This window comes from Temnothorax nylanderi, unplaced genomic scaffold (assembly GCF_030848795.1).
Source record: "Temnothorax nylanderi isolate EJ_2023f unplaced genomic scaffold, tnyl_v1.0 TNYL_tig0042_pilon, whole genome shotgun sequence".
Lineage (NCBI taxonomy): Eukaryota > Metazoa > Arthropoda > Insecta > Hymenoptera > Formicidae > Temnothorax > Temnothorax nylanderi.
The window spans coordinates 641,985-663,256 of NW_027249104.1; the positions used below are offsets into that span (position 1 = coordinate 641,985).

Consider the following 21,272-nt stretch of genomic DNA (forward strand, 5'->3'; position numbering starts at 1 on the left):
GAGCCTAACAAGATTGAAATTTTCAATTTGACGTTGCGCGAGTACTCGACGGGAATTTCACCCGTAACATAATTTGCGCGCAATCATTTGCGCATAAAGAAAGTCGTTTATATGGACGTAAAACGAAAAAATAACTAATGTACATATGGAGGGGTAAAAACCACAGTGGTGTAAGTCAAATTTTTAAAAATATTTTTTCGTATGCATAAATGCAATTTATATATTGTATAAATTGCATCTATACACGCAAGAAAAAATTTAAAAAAATTTGACTTACGCCACTATGACTTTTACCCCTCCATATGTATATTAATGTGTATATAAGCGTTCGCGCTTTAAATTCTTCAATCTTAGTAATCCACGTTCATATATAATTTGAAATATCTTAATATATCCGAGATATCGAAGACACACTTAATGTAAACATCCATAAGCCGCGACACGAATCGCTACTTGTCGACTCCGTATCATGAAAGATGAAGGGCCAGTCAATTTTTCTGACAAAGACATGCGATATAAGAACGTGCGACCAAGCCACTTTGCGTGTCAGTGATTCCACTGTAAAAGCAACTTTACCTTCATGATCTTGGCACCGCGTGCCACGACCCGTGAGACACGCCATACCATCATTAATGCTCCGTAACGTAGTGCATTATTTTATTTGTGCATGATCGCGCACTCGCGCGCTGACTCGTCATTTCGGAGCGAATAATCAGTATAATCTGGAGTTTACGAAAGTATTTTGTGAAAATATTCTTTTACGTTAGTTGATTCGAAACGATCCGCGATCACGACACTGTATTTGTCTATTTTTCAATTTGTAACGTGTCGCGATAACGTAAACGAAATACTATCATAACTTGATCACGTTCCGCACACTATCATTAAACGAGAAGTAGCGTCGCATTCCGCGAGAAGAGTATAGGAAAGAGAGTAAGAATCTAATATCATAAATCATTTAAATAGTAATAATCTAAATAATGCGCGATTTAATCTGCATATTTTCCGTGATGGCGGAATACACGTACTCAATGATTTGAGTGTTATCGCAACGGTAAAGTTCGATCTCCTCCGTACGAGCCTATCTCCGTTTCCCTTCCCGACCGCTCTGGAGAACCAGGTTGCAATGAGTGTGACCGAACTCATTCGGGCGCAATTGTCGCGTGCACCCTTGTACTAGGTACTCCATCGCGGCTACACCACGCCGCGCGCCGGGCAGAACGGCAGAATGGAAGCGGATATATTTGCGCCAATCGTCGAGGCCGCGGCGATCGATGCCGAGCGGCCGAGGATCGATTTCAATTTAGCGGCCGTTTAAGCGTGCACGCTCGCGGCTAACGAGCTTTCGAAAGTCGTAGATATCCGACAAGTTGGCCTACGGGGGCAGTCCCGCCGCGGCTCACAACCAACCCTGCCAGAAACTTACCGCAGTCAGGCAGCGCGAGTATCCGCGAGCATACATGTAACACGACACCGTTAACTCCCTTAACACCGTACTTGTACCGTACAGATATTACACACAGGCGCGCACAGACACACGCGCGGCTCTCTCTACCTGACGTTTATGCGGCGCCCGGGATCGTGGTGGTAGGCATTGTTAACGTCTGAAAAGGATAAGAACGGCGCGCGCGATGGAGGGCGGCCCGACTGTTTTACTGCTTTTCCAACGTTGGAGGAGTCGATGGGGGATGGCGTGTGGTTCCCATTGTAGAGATTAGAGAGACCGGCATATGCACCTGAGGAACGGATTTACGTTCGGCAGCTAGATTACACGTTACGGCCGCCGCGCCGCGCCGCTTTCTTTCTTTCGAATCGCTTTCGTGCAAGAAGAAGTCATTCCTGTTTCTCTTTTTTTGTTAATACTTCCTGAAGGATCGATGTCACTGTAATAGAACTTAAGTAGAGAAGTGGATCAGATATATCGCCCTAACGTTTCCAATCGTTGAATCGCTCGTACTAGAACTATTTGAAGAGTATATGAAAATGTTTGAGTACCGACTAATTAGACTGTAGTTTTAAGAAGTTTTAAAAAGTTTTGATAAAATAATAATACAGTTCGCGTGATGAGAAGTAATAGTGTGCGAAATCTTTATTATTTCTGACAGAAATTATGATCCTCGTTTATTATCACATACGGCGTTAAATTACTGTGAATGAGTCTGCCAATTTCAAATACATTTAATTAATTATTGTGGTTTTCTGGAACATCAAAGACGTCTGAGGTGTACTTGCGCAAGATTGTCAAAGGTCTCCCAGCATTGCTACGTAGTACCGCCTTTAATTAATTCTTCCCAGTTAAAGAAAATTTTAATAAACAGTCTACAAAGAACTGCAACAACGGGATAATTTATATCTCTGTTCCCTTCTCCCTCGAGACATTCTAATATAAACATGTTTCCATATGATATTTGTATAATGTAAAAGATAATGTAAAAGATTAGAATTAAATAACGCACGTTTTAGAAAACCATCTCATTTATTTACGTATAATATCTCTTTTCAGACAGTATAGAATATCTTAAAAATATCGTTGTACAGGCACGCGTTTTTGGACGCTGCAGCGCGCGCGAGTAAAGCTGCAGTTTCGAGACTTTATAAATCAAATTCGGAGTATGATCATATCGCTGTTATGATCTCACCCTGTCCAAGTTGAGCGTAAAAAAATGTAATTATAATCGAGACCGTACTAAAAGCAATGTGCAACGTTGAATTCGTAACCATTGAACTCTCGTCATTCACCTCGTATACATTTATAGTATTTATACAATCAGATCGTTGAACTCTCGTCATTCATGAAACCGGTGAAATAATCGTAATTGTTGTGCCACGAAATGAAAAAACGTTTTTCTATGACAAAATAAAATACGTCCGAGAAAATAAATTCCGTCGATCGTATATATCTTTGTCGGTTATTTGTAAAATACATTAGAAACGTTGCAGTATATATATGTATAATAAAAATTGATAAATTGAATATTTCTCTAAACTCCCCTTCCCATCGCGTATATATAAACTCTAAAATATCGTGAAAGTATCTTGTGTGAAAAAGATTCCATGTGAAAAAAAATATCGCTTTTGGTAAAGTGATTTGTCCGTCATCGCATACGGCCAATTTACAATAAATGGTTACGTATGGTAAAAACAAAATGTGTACAAATTTATAGATTACATTTGCGGACAGATTTCGTTACCTTTCCGTTCTTGCTTTGTTCTTGCCTTTTCGATTTTTTTCTTTCTTTCTTTTTCGAAACTTCGCATTGGACTGAAATCTCTGCAATTCGCTTACGAAAAGGAACAATGGCATGCGGAGTATTAACGCACCACCAAGTAACGGCTAACCTGAAGCATATAACATTCGTCACAAACGCGTACCGGTTTCGTTGAGTTCGGCAAGCCTGTAGTATTGTCACTGCAGGCGTTGCAGAAAATGTTCCCGCAACTGCGACAATGGTGCTGCAACAGAAACAATAGCCACAAATATTTACTATTATACTATTCATATTAATTGTTAAGCTTTACCTTTATCGATAAATAAACTATTGTATTATGAATATAAAGTTAATACCTACTATAAAATGTTTTTGCATATTCACGTTACGAGTTATATCATCAAAATTGATATTTTAATGATATATGTTCATTTATACTACGATATATCAAACATATCAAATATATAAAAATATAAATATAAAATTACATTTATTTGATTTTACATTTAAATTGAATATAAAATAGCCATGCATTTCCACATATATAAATATAAAAATATACCAGCATTCAAATGTCTTATAATTATAAATGACGAGATTACGTAATAAGTATCTAATATCAGCTTCTACAATAATATGTAAACGTATGGCAAAATAGAAAAATTAGTGTGTTCACGTTTGCACTTATTTAAAAAAACAGAAAATTGGTTATTAAACTTCAATGATTACTAATCTATTCGTTCTAGAAGTGAAGCTACATTTGTCACAGAAAGATTTGTCACATTTAGACGTAAAGATCTAAAATAAATATATATATATAATTATAGACATAATATATACTTTATTACATTTACAATTTATATTGTAACTTCATTCGTAAAACATTTACGAAGTAGGAGTAAATTAATAATGCGGCGGATTGACATTTAACTTCGACTATTGAGTTCAACCAATTTCACTTTGAGAATCGACAATAATTTATAAGATATCTCGATTGTCCCGGGGCAATGTAAATATAGTACGTTTTAAATCTCGTAGCTAACAGTTTAGGATTTAAACCGAAACGTCCAAACCAATCATAACTTCGCGGCGGTATAATGGCGATGAGTTTTGCCCGCCTCAGGTCTACACGTTGAAAAGTAAAAAGCTCTGTAGCGTAGTTCGCAGTTACGGATTACGTGTGCTCGTTACGTTCGGGTCAAAAAAAGTGCATGCCCGTACCTGAAGCTGGCACGCGGACAACGGCCGGAGCTTTTTGCACTCGGCACCGGGGATACTATTGTCCGCGCGTCAACTTCAGGTAAGAGAGCGCTTAATACTTTTTTGCGGTGTTTCTTGCACAGGTCATTTCCATGTGAGAGTCGTTAGATTGTTGAGGTATAGACGGACATGGAACAGGACTGACTGGCACAAGCTGCTGAAAGTGACAAACGAGAAACAGCGAAGATAAGGGCAAATAGGTGAAACAAATTCGTGTTAATCGCATCGTTTATGCAGAATGTCTTAATAGCCTCGTTCGTCTTTTTGTAGCCTTCTTTAAAATCGCAGATGCTAAAATATAAATGAAGAAAGATACTAAAAATATTAGCCAAAAATAAAGGCGTCCCGTATTCTAGATATTTTGTCATATTATTAAATTTTCTTTTAATAGCGTGGCTCTTGTTCAGAGCTAATGTAAAGAATTCATCATCGATTCATCACACGAGGAATCCGTACAAATTTGTAAGTCGCGACGGGGGAGAACGTACCCCACGGTATCCATGCGTTTCATCTTTGCGTTCATTTCGCGCGCGCGCCCCTACTCGCGCCCCCGTTTCTCTATTATCCCGGTAATCCTTATTTTCGAGCCATTACCGACAGTCAATTATAATAACGTGGTATTCGCGTGCTCCAAAAGCCAAAAGAGAAGCGTAACCGAGGCGACGATTCTAAATTTTACATCTAAATTGAATCCTCTAAGTGAGACAGTCGGATAGTCGTTTCCCTCTTAGCGCGAGGGTGATGAGGGTGTGCGGGAGAGTGGTTGCCCGGTTATTACCGGGAAGTAAGAGCCCGAATAATATCGTCCCGATAACCGATTTCCTCGCGAAGTTAATTATTGAACCGTCATCATGACTTACGACCGAAACGTAGTAGATTGGTGCCCGCAACTCCGTAACCGGCGTGCCTCAAGCGCGCCTTATCTTAACCGTGATAGATACCTACTTACAGATACTTTCCAAGACGAATAAATCTGTCTGAGAGATCAGATTCGAGAGATACTGTCGGGCAAATGATCGACCGTCGCGATCTATAAATTTCCCGCGAGATGACTTGACTCTTGGCGCTGACGCGAAAGTCTTGGGTAAAACCGAAGAGACCGTCTCGCGGCTTACCTCGCTCGCCTTTGTAGCGCGTAACATCGGGCAAACTCACTTTTATGCAATCGCATGAGCAAGGAAATGAGTTTTCGTCTCTAAAGTTAAGAGTTAAAAAGACGCAAATGCCATCGCACGCTTATTTATCTTCGTGGATGAAACGGAGAACGCAAAGTATTTTTTTTTTTTTTGCAATTATAGTCGCCTTTATCGGTCTCATAACCGATATGTTCAATGTGTTAATATATTCCAAACAAACTTAGATTCTTATCAAAAGTTAGCTTTATCAAGATTTGAAGAGGCCACATGGCCCACATGATAGAAAGTTAAGATGGTTACATCGTCGTGAAGCCTGCCTTAATTTGGAATAGAATGAACAGAGTTCCAAGAGAATTCAGAGAGATTAATAACGATTTTGAAATATGCATATTCATCATCTGTAAAATAGCGTCTTTAGCTTCGCTTCAGGTTTATACAACACATAGGAACATTCTCAGTGCATCCTTTACGGCACCATTCTACCGCATCGCCGGCGGTGTGCGGCGGCGAATAATATTCACTTATCAGCATCTGTGCCCAACATGATATTGCTTATGATGCTCCAATATCGCAAGTGTATCGTGTATGCTTCCTTACGCAATAATCCCATGATATTTTAGAAGTATTTCATGTTTTTATCGCCCTCATGGCGAACAACAGAAGAAAAAAGGATGTTTACTTTGCATAAATGTGTAAAAGTACGTATAATAAGTTTTGAACGGAAATATCGTATATATTTACACACATCTCGACACGACTGATTCAAATTAATGTCTATACTTTACGTACGTTAAGCTATTGACTCAACTCTGATTCTGTCCGTTAGAAAATGTTTACATGCTGTTACTGCACAAGATGAAACTTGGTTGTCGCAATTTGCTGTTACCGAGAGCAAATTAAAGCGCCCGGCGACGCGTAAGATACATGGGAAAAGTTTTGCGCTCCGTCTCGTTAACACCTCTCGCCGCGGAATCAAAATTTCGTACAATCCGCGGGAACTGTGTCAAGTGCACGTGCAAAGGAATTGTCGGTGTGCCACGTGCGCCGGGGCGATACCGCGGGGCATTGTGCATTTAAAATGCCATGATGTGAGCTTACAGTGTCTTAACCGTGGTCAACCGCCGCGCTGAGCGATGTGGACCACAACACGAGGAGAATTATTATTTTGCCCGCTTTTGTCCGCGCGAGAGCTTGCGGCCATCCCGCATTTTTTTTCCCGCCCGCAAACAAACCCGTGTACCTTTCGAAAGTCTCGCGCCTTCTCCCATACGGCGCGGGGCTTCTCCGTTGCGCACCTGCTAACGGAACGCGGCTTGCCCACTGGCACGATTCCCACCCACACAGCTGGTCGTGCCGTGGGTGGCCTATTCTATATTAAACAGTATGGTAATACACCTACCGGGCGAAAAATGAGTAACAAGGATACCCGAGCACTGCCTTGTTATTATGCAATAACTTACCACCCTTTCCTACGCCCTCCTTTCAACCCTCCCCCGTAACCCGTTTCCTCGCGCGCGGCCACAACGTATATTCCTCGAACCGTCGGCTACGTAAAGCAAAGAAGAGAATACGGTCTAATGTATTTTATGGGGCGAGCAACGTCTCTATCACATTGTCGACTGAATATGCATGCGGGCCATGCATGCACAACGCGTAATCATGAATGTATGTCGGATGATGGTGCAAATAATGTAATTGGACGTTCTGAAAAAAAAGGAACGCCGCTCCGTAAATATCCCAGGCTTACGGCTAAAGAGAAGATTTTCCCTGGCGTTCTGCGTGATAGCCAGAAACACGTGGTCATGCACGATTAATCGTTACGACAATCGTTGACGACTAAACGAGGTTACAATGTACGCGATTCTTTTGGAATTCCCGCGAGCGGGTTATTCCGAATTGTTGATGACCGCAAACGAGAGGTCACGATGTACGCGATATACTCTTGGAATTTCCGCGAGCGAGTTATTTCCGCATTGGTGGGTTATCCCATACAGCTAATTTCGATAAATTCTATTATTTATCGCTCATGTCTGCGTAATTTCGATAAACTCTCGACCGCGCGTAAATCCCGCTACAGAATTTATCCGTATGACGAATGTACGAATATACTCACTCGTTGTCGGCGCGCTGCGCGCTTCCCTTATCGATGCACGCAACCGCAGCATACGGAACGATCAAGATCTCCGCGCGAATACTTTAAGCGCCCATGTCGTGCTGGCACGCGTGATTCGCGCTCAAAAAATGGAAACGAGCCGGCGCGGGCGTGAGGAGTTCTCTGACCGAGCTTCGTTGCGCAGCCCGGGGAATATCGCCTCGGCTTTTACCGTGTAACGCGACACGTCTCTCACTCCCTAATGAGCGAATTAAAAAGCGTTGCGGACGCGTGGGCCGCCGTATTCTCGCGGCAGGTGCTTAACAACTGCCGCTCGAGAACTTGTTTAAGCCCAGTAATCCCTCAGCCGGGCTCTTATCTATCCGCAAATTCCGGCCCTCATTACGGCCTATCGCGATTTAATAAAGGGGGAAGTTAGGTAAACGAAAGCCTTTAAGTGTAATTGCCGACCCAAGCAACGCGATAGCCCGCTATCTCTAATAATACGACTGTCGTGCATCAAAGTTGTTGCGCGCGAGGAGCGATTTCGATCTCGAGGGATCCTGACGACCTGACGAGCGCCCAGCCCTGTGAGCGCCATCAGATCTTCAGCCGAGGGTAAATGTATCCCGTGGTGATGCCAAGTCTGTTGGCCTGCCACGACCCGAACGATCCTGGTCATTTAGCGCGCGCGCGCGCGCTTATTTCGCCTTGTCTCCTCCATCGAGTCCGACGGCTGGAATCCACATCAGGGTAAGCAGTAATTTCCCGAACGGCGGGGATAATTGAACAATTACGTACGGTGCGCCGCGCTTTCAGCCGAGCTCTTCGCGCGCGCGTGAACCATCTCCGCGAATAGATCGGATAGGCGAAAGAGCATGGCAAGGAGAAAGGCGGGGGAGGGATAGTTTCAGCGAAGAAACCGGAGAAACCGAGAGTTGAGGCGGAAAGTTAGAGAGAGAGAGAGGGAGAGAAAGAGGGAGAGAGAGAGGGAGAGAGAGGGAGAGCAAGAGAGGAAAGTTACGAAGGCGTGAGAGCAATTAAAAAGTTTGATTACCTTGCGACGAGTCATGTTGAACTCACGGCTGCACCCCTTGCATTGGGTGACCGTCCGATCATCTGCCCAGGTTACCGAGCTACCCTCTTGCAGTGCCGACTGCTGCTGCTGCTGCAGCTGAGCGTTGTCAGCGGCCTCGCGCAGTTCAGCCGCCGCTAATTTGGCCCCGCTCAATTGTCCCCCAAGTTCCTCCAGAGTTCGTTCCTGCTCACCGCATACCTCCTTCAGGGCATAAAACTCTTCTTGCAGCGTCAAGTACCTCTGGAACAAAATCATGATTATTCGGCATATACACATTCATTCGTCCATTGTTGCGAATCAGTTGGCTGCTGAGATGCGACTCGAGTATGAATGAGATGTAATCGATATCCAAAATGTATATACAAAATCTTTTTAGATAATCTAAATTTCATTCTGTTATGTTATTATATTAATTTTATAAATTATACCTTCAAATTTTAATTATTCTTGTATACGTATCTAAATCTGAATATGTTCTTGTATTTCCAATGTTCCAAAAAATGCTATTTTATTTTACAATACTTTAGGGCACCGTCTAATTTTTAATTTTGTATTTCACGTCGCTGGGAATATTATATTTTTATGCATTGTACATTAATTATAGTTATTATGTTGAAGTACATCCGGTGGATATCACTGTCTCGCGTCCAGATTAAAAAAAGAGAGAGAATTAACTTATCTTTATTATAGAACTACTAAATAACGCGCGTAATACGCTTTAGGGATTCGCGGAAATAATAAAAATTCAGTAGTTTGAAATAAATTTCATTAATCTATTTCAGGACGGGCGGCGCGGCGCGGCGGTACCGTAGTACTTACTGTCGGTTCTATTATCGAAAGGCGGATAAATCTCCGTCGCAGCGTGCGAATTGAATTAGGTATTATAATCCAGGTTTCGCAGATGAGATTTAAATAGAAAGATCGAATCGCTGTTTCCGTCGAGGCTCACCGTTGTCTGAACTTACGAGTCGGCGTGACGATAACGCGGCGATACCGTGAGATTTATTCGCGGGTACGCTTAAAAGGCAATACAGATCGCGCGCGTGGATACGTACCTCGGACACCCGTTTCAGCTGATCGATCTCCTGATGTAATTGAGAGATCTTCTCCGTGTTACAGATCGATGTTTCCTGCAAGGAGGTTCTCCACTCGCGCTCAAGTCGCAATTCCCTCTCGACCCCATTCGTCCGCGCCTCTCGCTCGGCAGCCTCGGCACCCAGGATCCTCACCTTCTCCTCCGCCCCCGATCTGACACCATCCATCTCCTTGCACCTGATTAAGTCAAATCGGTGGTACTTAAACGTCGAAGACATAAAACTCGCGTCTACACCGCCAGAAGCTATCTTATTCAATTGGCTCGACGATCTTTAACTCGTACCTTGCTCCAAGATTAGTTCAGGGTTTCGAAATGTGAGTGTAATGATGCGTGAAGGTTATACCTAAGGTTATACCTAAGATGATGACCCTGTTCGCTCAATACGAAAATACCGAATGATATCAGTAGTCAATTTTATATTTATCGCCAAGAAATAATTTAATTTGTTTGCGATTCGCTATTTATGCCTGCTCATTTGCAGAGAAGTATATTTCCATATTTTATATATAATTTACAGAAATTAAAAAAACTTACTAAAAAATATATATTTATTATTTAATTGAGAATTTTATCAAGATAAATGTTATATATGTATTATAAGCAAATAAAAGTGTATTCTCGAAAAGCGCATTTAAGGAACTGTTTACTGATTGCATCATAAACAAATGTGGAAGAATTAATGCAAACTTACATAAAACAATAAAATCATTTATCTCATTTTGAAAAATGGACGAAAAACATACAATTATTATCAAATATTATCAATTAATACACCTAATGTGAATATAATCAAATATAAGGATAAAATTTCAAAAGTGCCAATCCAGAAAATTTACGTTTAATTGATATTATATTTTATATTTAATTACTTTTAATATAATTAATAGCACATATTGTGCACATGTATTACATTGACCAAATATCAAAGTAAAACAAAAATACGTATTATACGTATTATACTGTTTTATATTTTATACACAAACGAGTTTAACAAAACAATAAAATCGTTGCATTTATATAATTTACTAATTTGTAATTTATTTGATAATGCTATAATGTATATATAACTTACCTCACAAGATATTAACATACAAACAGTAATTATATATACAAGAATAAATAAGGAAAGAACTTTATTCATCAATTAAATGAGTCACAGAAATTTTATTAGGTCGTGGCGTCTTAATTTAATCGGCGATGACTCTGGGATAAACAAACTCACACTCTCTTCTATCATAAATTTATTTTCGTAGTGTTGGTACAAGCACACGTAGTGTCAGAGTGCGTTATAATTTTCACTGCGCTTATACAAGTAGGTAAATATATCAGTAATATGGATATGGCACGTTTAATTAATCACCATCGAACATTTTACTTCCAATAAGGAAGTAACGCTATCATCTAAACGGAAAAATGTCTTGGATAAATGTATCGACTACAGATATCAATAATGTAATAATTTACTCGTAGCACAGCTATTTTCATGTATGAACATTAAATGAAAAAGGAATGATTTGGTGAAGCGGAATCGCGAATCAGTTCCTTAAACGCGATTATCACAAATAAAAACGAGCGTTTTAATTTAGATACGAGAAGAAAAATACGGAAATTTGCATCTCCCCTTGCAATTATATCAGACGAAAATTCTTGCATAATAAGAAGTTAATTTTTGTTCATCTTAAGGTTATTAGCAGATAATGGAAAAGTGATAAAAATGATATCGAATGATTAGATGTTCGATGATATTACTTTTCCCTGTTCGACAGCATTAATGAATTTTATTGATATAATTATGTGATAATGTATAAATTTATCGATTATTGCAAAAGACTTTAAAATATGTCTTGCCAATATATTAACAGCTACATATTAATATAACTATTTGTGTAATAGCCATTTAGTGAAGTTTACCAATATCCCCGTGAGACGATAAGACTTCGTTTAATCCTAGAGCTTCGCGAGTCTTTAATCTATCCTACCTAAATCCGATCACATTCGCGACATCTAAGTAAAAAATAAATCATCTCTAGCTAGAGCTGTCCATTTATTTGCGTGCGTGCTTTATTTAAATATTGGTATGACCATTCGCATACCGAAAATTCCGTATAACGACAGCTGATAGGAAAATATTATCACAACAACTACCTATATTTGTACGTAAATAATGCTTGCTAAAATTGTTCAGTAATATGGAGAGACATTGTCAACGCTTCTTTAAGAAATGCTAACATCACGCGAAAAGTTTGATGGAAAAGAATGGTCAAGTTCTTACACATCTCAAATGTCACATTTTTCTGAATAATATCTCGATCACAATGTGATTCAATCAAAATTTTGAAGCGTATAAGAAATGCGAACATTAGCCCTTTTCGTATTTCTACAATGATAAATGTAGTCTTTTATATAATTAGAAGACTACGGTCTTTCACGCGCAAAAGTTTAAATCTACGTAGACTGAAAATGGAGCAACAAAATATCTTAAAATGTATATATATATATACATATATATATATGCATAAAAAAAAGTTTTGCGTAGTTTGAATTTTCGATATATTAAAAATGCAATTGCTAATTACAATAATTACGAAATAAAGAATGAAATATTCTGAAATGGAAAAATAAATTATTTACAACAAGGAGTGTAGAGCCGTTTGCTGAAATATACGTAAGTCTTCACTGTTTTACGAATGAAATGAAAATGAGCTGATAACAAACACGTAACACTTCTATTATTCTTGCACGTTTGCATTCTTGCACGAGAAATGTCGATGAGATTAATACGCTGATAAAGCAATATTGATCAAACTAGTTCCATCACCTCACTCATCATATAGAAATCCTATACTAGAAATTCACGATATTAAAGGAAAGCTGGCTTATCAATACACCTTTAACATGTTATTTAGTAATTGATCAGATAAAATGCTTTGCAGAAAAAAGTGTTAACGCCTCAGTATAGGAACACAAGATAATAAAGCGCAAAACATTTTTTGATGTGTGTATAGTTATTATATTAAACTACGCGCGCGCGCTACTTTTAATCCCGAGTATGCGCGTGATCAAATTGCACTTATAAGTTAATTAACACTAATGAAAGACAAATAAAACATACTTCTCATCCATTTTCTGGATGGTCTCGCTCATTGACAGTGTTTTAGCTTCCAGCTTTGTAATCAGTTCTGTCTTATGCTTAAGTGAGCCTTCGCACTCCTGAAATAAATATTTATTGAGTACAGGCGAAAGAGAAAGAGACGATTTTGGCTTGCCCAAATTTCTAAACCTGGAATAGCAACGTGATGCATAATGGGTTGAAAATCATTTCCGTAATAATGAAGCATATGATAGCATGAGTTTAATAGAATGACGCATCTTCTAGAAAGTAGAATGTATGATATTTTCGCAAACACATGATGTAACGAAATGCTTGATGGAATTTTCAGATTTTTTAAACTTCTAGTTCTATAAATAAAATTTGTCTTGCGTCTAATATTTAGGATAGCATCTATCGATGATAAGCAAATATATAACAAATTTATTTTGAAAATATATTAGGTTTCAAATTTATAACATTATAATTTTTGATAAGTTCTTTATTATAATAGTAAATAAGTAATTTCTATTACATGTCATGCGATTGTTATAGGATATTATTTTTTCGCACATCAATATTGCAAACAAATTGACAAATTTTTCAAGACGCTCCATGCGTCCATGCATCATAATTAAAATTAGTTAATTGGCAAATTATGATCAATAATTTCTTCAATAAAAAAATATTAGTGTATACATGTATTTTATATTGCAATATTGTAGAAATTTCTACAAGAATTATTGTCTTTAACGTAACAATTTGTATCGGATTAAAGCGTCGGCAACTCGATTCAGTGCTTTAGAGAAGTCTGCTGCATCATTTCGTTACATCACAGTAATTACACATAATTTATCAACGTAACATCGATTAATCTTCAAAAGTGGCACTGAATAGATGTGTACGACAGTATGCTATATGCGCGAAACCCAAGTAGGAAATCTGGCAAAGTAATTTTGCACGACTCTGTAGGGTGTACGTATAAAAAATGTACGCCTCGCGTGCAGCACTGAATAGCCGCGATATCCGAAGTGTCAAGATCCGCTGTGGAATTAATCGTGTAAGGGTAGGCGGCTGTCTCTATTCTTTCGCAGTTTGCTCGGTCGTTGAACTATTCATGGAAATCTCGGAGGTAGAACGACTCTGTTTCAATTTGTCATTAGAGGCTGTCGCCGGCTGCTCGTCAAGAGAGCGCTGCTGATCGACCGTCGGCGTCGGCCGGGTGGTCGCATTCTTCGCGGGTGGCAAGGGTGGGCAACCCCTCGGGATGGTGGGGCTAGTCTTATTAAGAATAGATTTCGATACGCCACCCGGAGTGGTGGGGCTTCGTATACCTTCACCATCCTTCATCCAATGATTATACTTCTCGAGGTTGTTAAGGATCTTGCCGATCTGATTGGTCTTCGCGTGAAGACGGCTCACCATCTCGCCCTTCTGTGTCAGTTCGTGCTCACACTCCTACAAGGGAAACACGTCCAGAAACGGAGAATTTATGTGCCCGTCGAAATCCTCTCCGAGAAAGAAAAGATTCCGGCGGAATAATAATTCCCACCCATTGTCAGCACATCCACGAAAAAGCGCCTAAATACGCTAGTGTAATGTGAATGTGTAACAACAACCTATCTTGCATAAAAGACAGTTTAACTACTCACTAACAGGCTGAAATATTAATAAATAGCGAAAATATCAATAAAATGCGGAAAAGTAAAGCAAGTTGTCACTTCCGTGCTATAACTATAATGGTTTCATTTAAAAATAAATCCTGTGATTAAAAAATTTTATAAATAGTAAGTTATATAAAGAAATCACGTCTCCGTAATATAGTACACTTGTCTGTATCAAATGTCGCATGTGTTTAATTAGAAATATTATTTATCGAAAGATGTAAAAATTTTTTATTATATGATTAATTTTCTAAATTAAAACGGGACTACTAAAAGAAAATTATTAATATATTATGAAATAAACGTTTCCTCTTCTTCTCTCTCTCTCTCTTTCTTCTTAAATAAAATTTAATAAAGTAATTGATCAAATAAAATGCAAGTAGGCTATATCACGGAGATTAAAAAATTATACAAGAATAGTTGCAAGTTATACAACCTGCAGCTTTTTGTACATTTCCAAGTTGATTAACTTGATATCCTCCAGTTGTCGCCTTAAAGATATTATAGTGTCCTGTTTCTCATGTATATCCTTCTCTAACAATTTCATAGCTACTTCCATTTCGGATTTCATGCTAATCTGTATGAAAACAGTCAAAAAATACTCATCAATCGCTATGTGCATTTTCATGTACTTAACTTTTATAAGTCTACATTGTCGTAGGAAGGTATCAAAAATTGTAATATTTTATTTATATATAAATATTCAGAAATATAAATATCACATAAAACAATATGAGCCCTTATTAACCTGCAGTTCCAGTTCTTTCTCTAAATCTTGCCGAGATTTCTTTTCAGATTCTATTCTGCATCTGAGTTCTTCGATTTCAGCAGTAGTTTCTGTTATTTTAAGAGGTACCTTTCCATTCTGAAATCAAATCGATTCTTCAGCAATACGGCAATCAGTACGTAACACGTAATTTCAACGACGTTTATATACCTCGTTTGCATCTTTAACTTCAATACCAAGTTCCTTCTTTAGCTGTCTGTTCTCGTCTTGAACCGATAAAATATTGTTCTTAGCAATGGCAAGATCCTCTTTCATAAGAGCGTTCGTTGTCGTCAAAGATTCTACTTTAGCTTGGAGATTCGTTACCGTCGCGCTAAAATCGACAGAGAAAATGTCAAATCGAACAATAACATTCGTATGTTATATGCGCAACTTTTCATTTAAAATTCGCGAGATAACGAGATATTTACTTTAAATGTCGATTAAGCTCTTCGATATAATTCTTCTGGTCAAGCACTGTGGTCATATTGTCGTTTTCGAGTTCATCGTCTGGCGATTCACCAGGTATATGATTACTATTGCGCAGATATAACGAAAAGTCGATTACGCCTTGTTGACAATCAAGGTCTTCTTCCTGTTGCAATAGTTACAATCGATCTTGGCTTAATGTCATTATCACTCTAATTAAATGCATACATGCACACTTTCATATATGTATGTGAAAAACGCGACAATAATTCAGACTGACCTTTACACAGAAGTTACAATCGATCACATTTAATCCCACTAATAAGCCCATGACTACAATTGCCTCTTCGCTCATCATTAGAGCATCTGGTTCGAAGTATTCGGACAAAATATCATCTCTGTGATCTATCAGAACTTTGAGATAATCTGCTAATTTCTTTTGCATCAATGCCATACGCAGCCAAGCACGCGCCCTACCCATAGCCGTCCTAAAAATGACAGTGATTTCAAAATATTATATCCCAAAAATATTTACTACAAAGAAATCGACAAAAATTTCAAATTAATAAAAATTCCATAATTAATTAATTAATGTAATTATTAATTATATATCTGAATAATCTGATTTGAAAAGAAAGGATATAGTTATGAAACACTACCGCATCTTTCGATAAATGCCGATAATAAAAAAGCGAAAGTATAATAATGATATTAATATATAATAAAAAAGCTTTTCAAAAAAATTTCTTGAGAAAATCTAAAAGATCTATCATTGGTTAACATACAATGTACCGATCACGTTTTAAAAAAAAATTCCTAACAAAACATTATATTTTTATTTTACTGCGGTAATGCAAAATATTGTTAATTACTCATATAATAAATCGAACAAGTTCAAGCAAATAAATATGAATCACAGTGCCCAAAATAGAAATACATAGTACCTAACAGTAGGCAAATCACGAATGCTGGACGTAATATCTTGTGCTTCAGGACAATATTTCTCTACGAGCTGAAGAATATCCCACAGCTCCTTTTTGGGTCCGAGAAGACCCTGAAATCGGAGGCCAGTTAATATCAGATTGGAAAAATTATTCCGCTGTCCGCACGATGGCAAAGTTTTACCTTCTTCGGCCGTAAACCATGCCTAAGCACGTGTTCAAGGACGATGAAAAAATGTTGCAACGGCATATGATCGGAATCGAGCATACGACCATATTTCAAGGATGTTTCAATCAGCTCCTTGACGATTAGTTTTGAAATGTTAACGAGATTACTCCTCTCGATGATCACCGGATCTCGTGCTGCAAAAACAATACGTCTGTTCTGACTTGCGGTATATAATCTCGATTAATTCTTTTTTCCCCTCGTCAATACTTAAACTAATGATTTCAAATTCAGTAGCAAGTGTCCAGTCCTGAATATGAAAATATCCTTAAAGATCATATTGAAACTTAAACAATAAGAATGATATTGCGTAGCACGGTATGCGTCAATTTCATAATTTTGTACTTTCTAAAATAAACAAAAAGTATAAATAAATAAAGAAGTGCAACCGTAAGCGAAGAATTGCAACGGTTTCGCTATTGAAGAAATGCATTCCAACCAAAGCGCCCACGCTAAAGCGTGACAAAGAGGAAGAAACTTTTTTTTCCATTATGAGCAAGAAAAGCGATACTTGTTTCGTAAACGGGACAAATGTTATAATAACACAGTTAAATCTTGCTGAGCGAAAAAAAAAGAAGAGAAAACTGATTCGAATATATCTCCGAATATATTTCCGCCAATTAAAATGCGGGTGAGTGCAGTAACATCCAGTACGGACACAAGCTGGAGACGTGCTGCAATGGCGGTGGACTTGGTGGCATAATATCGCGAAGCTCTCGCTGCTCGGGAAGCTGTTGCAGATGATGATGATGGTGATGACGGTGATCATGATGATGATTAATACCACTGAGAGCGAGCGGCGGTGAGGGTGACCGCTGCATCGAATCCTGGAGCGAGAATTCGACATCCTGAAGCTCCTTCAGACAGAGCCACTCGCCATCTACCGACACTCGAAAATTGCACAGATATATTGTGTCCTGAGCACCGGCCATATCTTCCTCCAGCATGACCCCGCCGTGATGTACACCACCGTGATCGCCCGGCGGCCGCAATTTCAGACCAGTCAGGGATTCCTGCCGCATAGAAGACGATTCCTCTGCCGTCTCTGTCTCAATCGATTTCGTAGATTTATGCGATATCTTTCAACGATCGTTCACTAGACGCTTGATTTGCATAGACTTTTCTTCAATAATTCTGCAATAATCTTTGTAGATTGGAGTAGCTCGTTTATTCGAATTAAATGCTTTTCCCGTTATTAAAAAATAACGAGTTGATCACAATTAATATGCGTCGATTTATTCTTTCAATATATATATTTTTTAGTCTATGTGTCTGTTAGTTCATAAAATGACTTGCTCAATCCGTATAGTAAAGTATCTTCTTCTTTCTGTTACATCGATCAGCTGTGAGAAAAATGTGTCGCAATAGATGAGTCACCAGTGAGTAACGATATATTGCAGTCAGACTTTACGTTGTTGGCAACAACGTAGAAATCTGCGTATGATAGTTGTGTCGCCCCCCTCCTCCTGTTACTTGTTATTTCTTCAGGTGTTATCCTTCGATCACCACTACTTGTCTCATTAACGACAAGTAGATGCTTTCTTTGATAAGGAATGCTGCTCCAGTTAAGCTGCAGGTATCGAAGAGACGACAATTAAATCTCAGCTCAAGCGAAGAAGAAATGGTGAACGCGCACTAACGCGACTACATCGTAGTCCTTCACGACGATGTAATTATTCGCTCACAAAGCGACACACGCTCAGGAATCAGCGCACTTATAGAAACAACTTGGAAATCGGAGTACAGAGTGTCGAGCGAGGAAAATTTCACGTCGAAAATAACGAGAGCGCCGGCAAAATGTGCTTGGATATTGATTTTCCCGCTGACTTTGCCTCCATCTACGATAATCAATACAGGTGCCGTTGCGCATTGCCGTGTGGTGCTGCCATCACTTTTCTGTATTGCTTTACCGGTATAGCAGCACGGAGCAATAAGAAAATATATAATTTATTTACAAAATTCTCATAGAGAAGAGTAGGATGGTAAAAAAGAAAGTAACGCATGTTTCCATGTTTCAAAATTTTATTTCGGCATCCCGATAAGATCAATATTGTCACATGCACGATTATAAATGAATATTGTAAATTTGTAAAATGTCTTATTTTAACATGCCCTTTAACTATCTCACTTGAATTAATAATTATCATAGCATGTATTCATTATGTCACATAGAACTGGAGTATCCATAAATACGGGTTTCTTATGTAAAAAATTTAACAGTATAAACAATTGAATCATACATTTTCACATCACAATTATTTAATCACAAGAAAAAAACAGCATTAAAATGTCTCACTAAACGTCCTATTAAAATGTTGATCAACGTACGAATACAACAAATTGTGATTGTGATTGTGACTTTGTTTTCATTCGGTCACGATTAATCACAAGACAGATAGACGTACACGTGTCAAGAATTGTATACTATATGTACAGGCGATATCATTGCTCCCGGCGAAGCACTATCGCTCGAGATATAATTAGAGCGTCAAAAAAATAAACAGACATTACAGAAGTTGAGTAACTGTATTGATAAAAATATTTAGCAAACTTCACAGTACAATTTTTTCAAATTAATTTAGTAAACTTTGTCAAATTTATTCTAATGCTTTATTATGAATTATAATTTGAATATTGTGCAAACATTTGTGATTGTTGCTTGCATTAACTTGTATATTCTTAATCTGTTAATTTGTTAATATAATCGCGTTTAATTTTATATTAGAAAGAAGAAAATAAAATATAGATTTCCGAATTGAATTACCATTTATCTCATATTCCTTCATTCCTAATCTTCATTCTCTAAATCAACTTTTTATAAAGTCAATATGTGTGAGAAGGAATCGAATCGGCTGACAGATTTGGTCGACCGTCTCTATACGGAGTCACGAGTCACGTTTCAATGCTTTTATTTTATATTATTTTTAAAATATTACATGTTTCATTAATTGTAAGTATTTATTGCATTGCTCCCAACAGCTTGAATAGACATGAAATAGAATTTATTAGGGCTGCTAAAAAAAATCCAAACAATTTAGAATGTTTACAGAAATTCCTAACATGCTTGCTGAGACGTATTTATAGCGCGTATTTATACACGAAGAGAATTTTTTGTTATATTTTACCCTTAAATTCACTACAAATTTGGGACAACTTGGCAACCAAGGAATTTTTAAAATATACAAAAGACATTTTACAAACAACGTGATAAAAATTACCAAGCAGATTGGTAAATTTTGAACAATTATTGAAATTTTCTAGATATATTTTAGTAAAATTAATCAAACATATTTTATATTTTAATGTAATAGATATTAATATTTTTTATTATGGTAGATATTAATCAGAATAGCTCGTATAAAATTCTTGGTGGTACATGTTGTCCCACAACTATCGTGATTTCAGGGTAAATTTTAAGAGAAAATTCTCTCCGTGTATATCCACTAATAATTATAAGGAATTCAGAAACAATGGAAAACTTTGCACGTAGGAGCAACAAGACTCAATTAAAGCCATTTGTCTTTATTCCGTCTTTTTCGTTAAAAAAAATCTATTATCACGTTCTTTAGAGAGCGTTACTTTTTTACATCGTGACTTAAACTAAATCTTATACAATATAAAAATATTATCACCATGTAATAAAAACCATGTCTCTTTCCTTTAACATACAAATTAATAATCTCATGTAATCGCGCACGAGAAAAATTTTTTGACGCTTATGATCTTCGTAATAGGAAAAGTGCAGCCGTTTACAGCTTGATCGTCAGATATATCCAAATGCAATTATACGTAGTTATTGGAACACGTGTTATCTGGAGAGTTTTTATGACGTCTCTATGCTGACACAGAACGATCGTCAATAAAGAAACAGCAACGATGGCGAGACACGTGCGCGCACAGTACGTCCACGCGCGCTTAACACGCGGGCGCCAAAGCCTGAGCCCGCGAGCAGCGGACTTTTGAAAAGCGCGCCGAATCGTGGAACCATGCAACCATCGGGCTGTGTACTCACGTCTCGGCAACCACCAGGCGTCCAGCTTTCTGGGTCTGGACACGACGAGGTCGGGCCATTTGTCCTCCCGTATGGAATAACTTGACGGCGAACGCGAGACACTTTTCTCGTTTTCGTCGGACGCGAGGCTACCGGTGAGCGATTTCTCGGACGGGGATATTGGCAAACCGTCGCCACTCTCCGCGGCCATATTTACGTTCCCACTGTTCGACTAACGGCGCATTCGCCGACACAGAAGCGCGCGTATACGTATATACGCGGGTATAGACTGTAGG

The 21,272-nt window shown here is 38.3% G+C and overlaps 1 protein-coding gene across 3 annotated transcripts; it reads right to left on the bottom strand.

The window, feature by feature from the left end:
• Positions 1-2,457: 2,457 nt before the first annotated feature.
• Positions 2,458-21,213, bottom strand: LOC139771643 (protein RUFY3). Of its 3 annotated transcripts, XM_071704574.1 has the most exons (13): positions 18,459-19,549; positions 17,644-18,328; positions 16,944-17,122; positions 16,763-16,872; positions 16,099-16,306; positions 15,821-15,984; positions 15,561-15,723; positions 15,372-15,488; positions 15,060-15,200; positions 12,984-13,081; positions 9,831-10,047; positions 8,755-9,015; positions 2,458-3,453 (listed from the first exon to the last, which is right to left on the bottom strand). In XM_071704574.1, exons 2-13 carry the CDS (start codon positions 18,005-18,007, stop codon positions 3,313-3,315), a joined length of 2,163 nt encoding a protein of 720 aa, XP_071560675.1. In that variant the 5' UTR covers positions 18,008-18,328; positions 18,459-19,549; the 3' UTR covers positions 2,458-3,312. The 3 variants fall into 3 exon arrangements, with proteins under 3 accessions (XP_071560675.1, XP_071560677.1, XP_071560676.1); XM_071704576.1 differs by lacking the exons at positions 17,644-18,328; positions 18,459-19,549 and adding an exon at positions 20,998-21,213; XM_071704575.1 differs by having other exon boundaries at positions 17,770-19,542.
• Between the last annotated feature and the right edge of the window lie 59 nt (positions 21,214-21,272).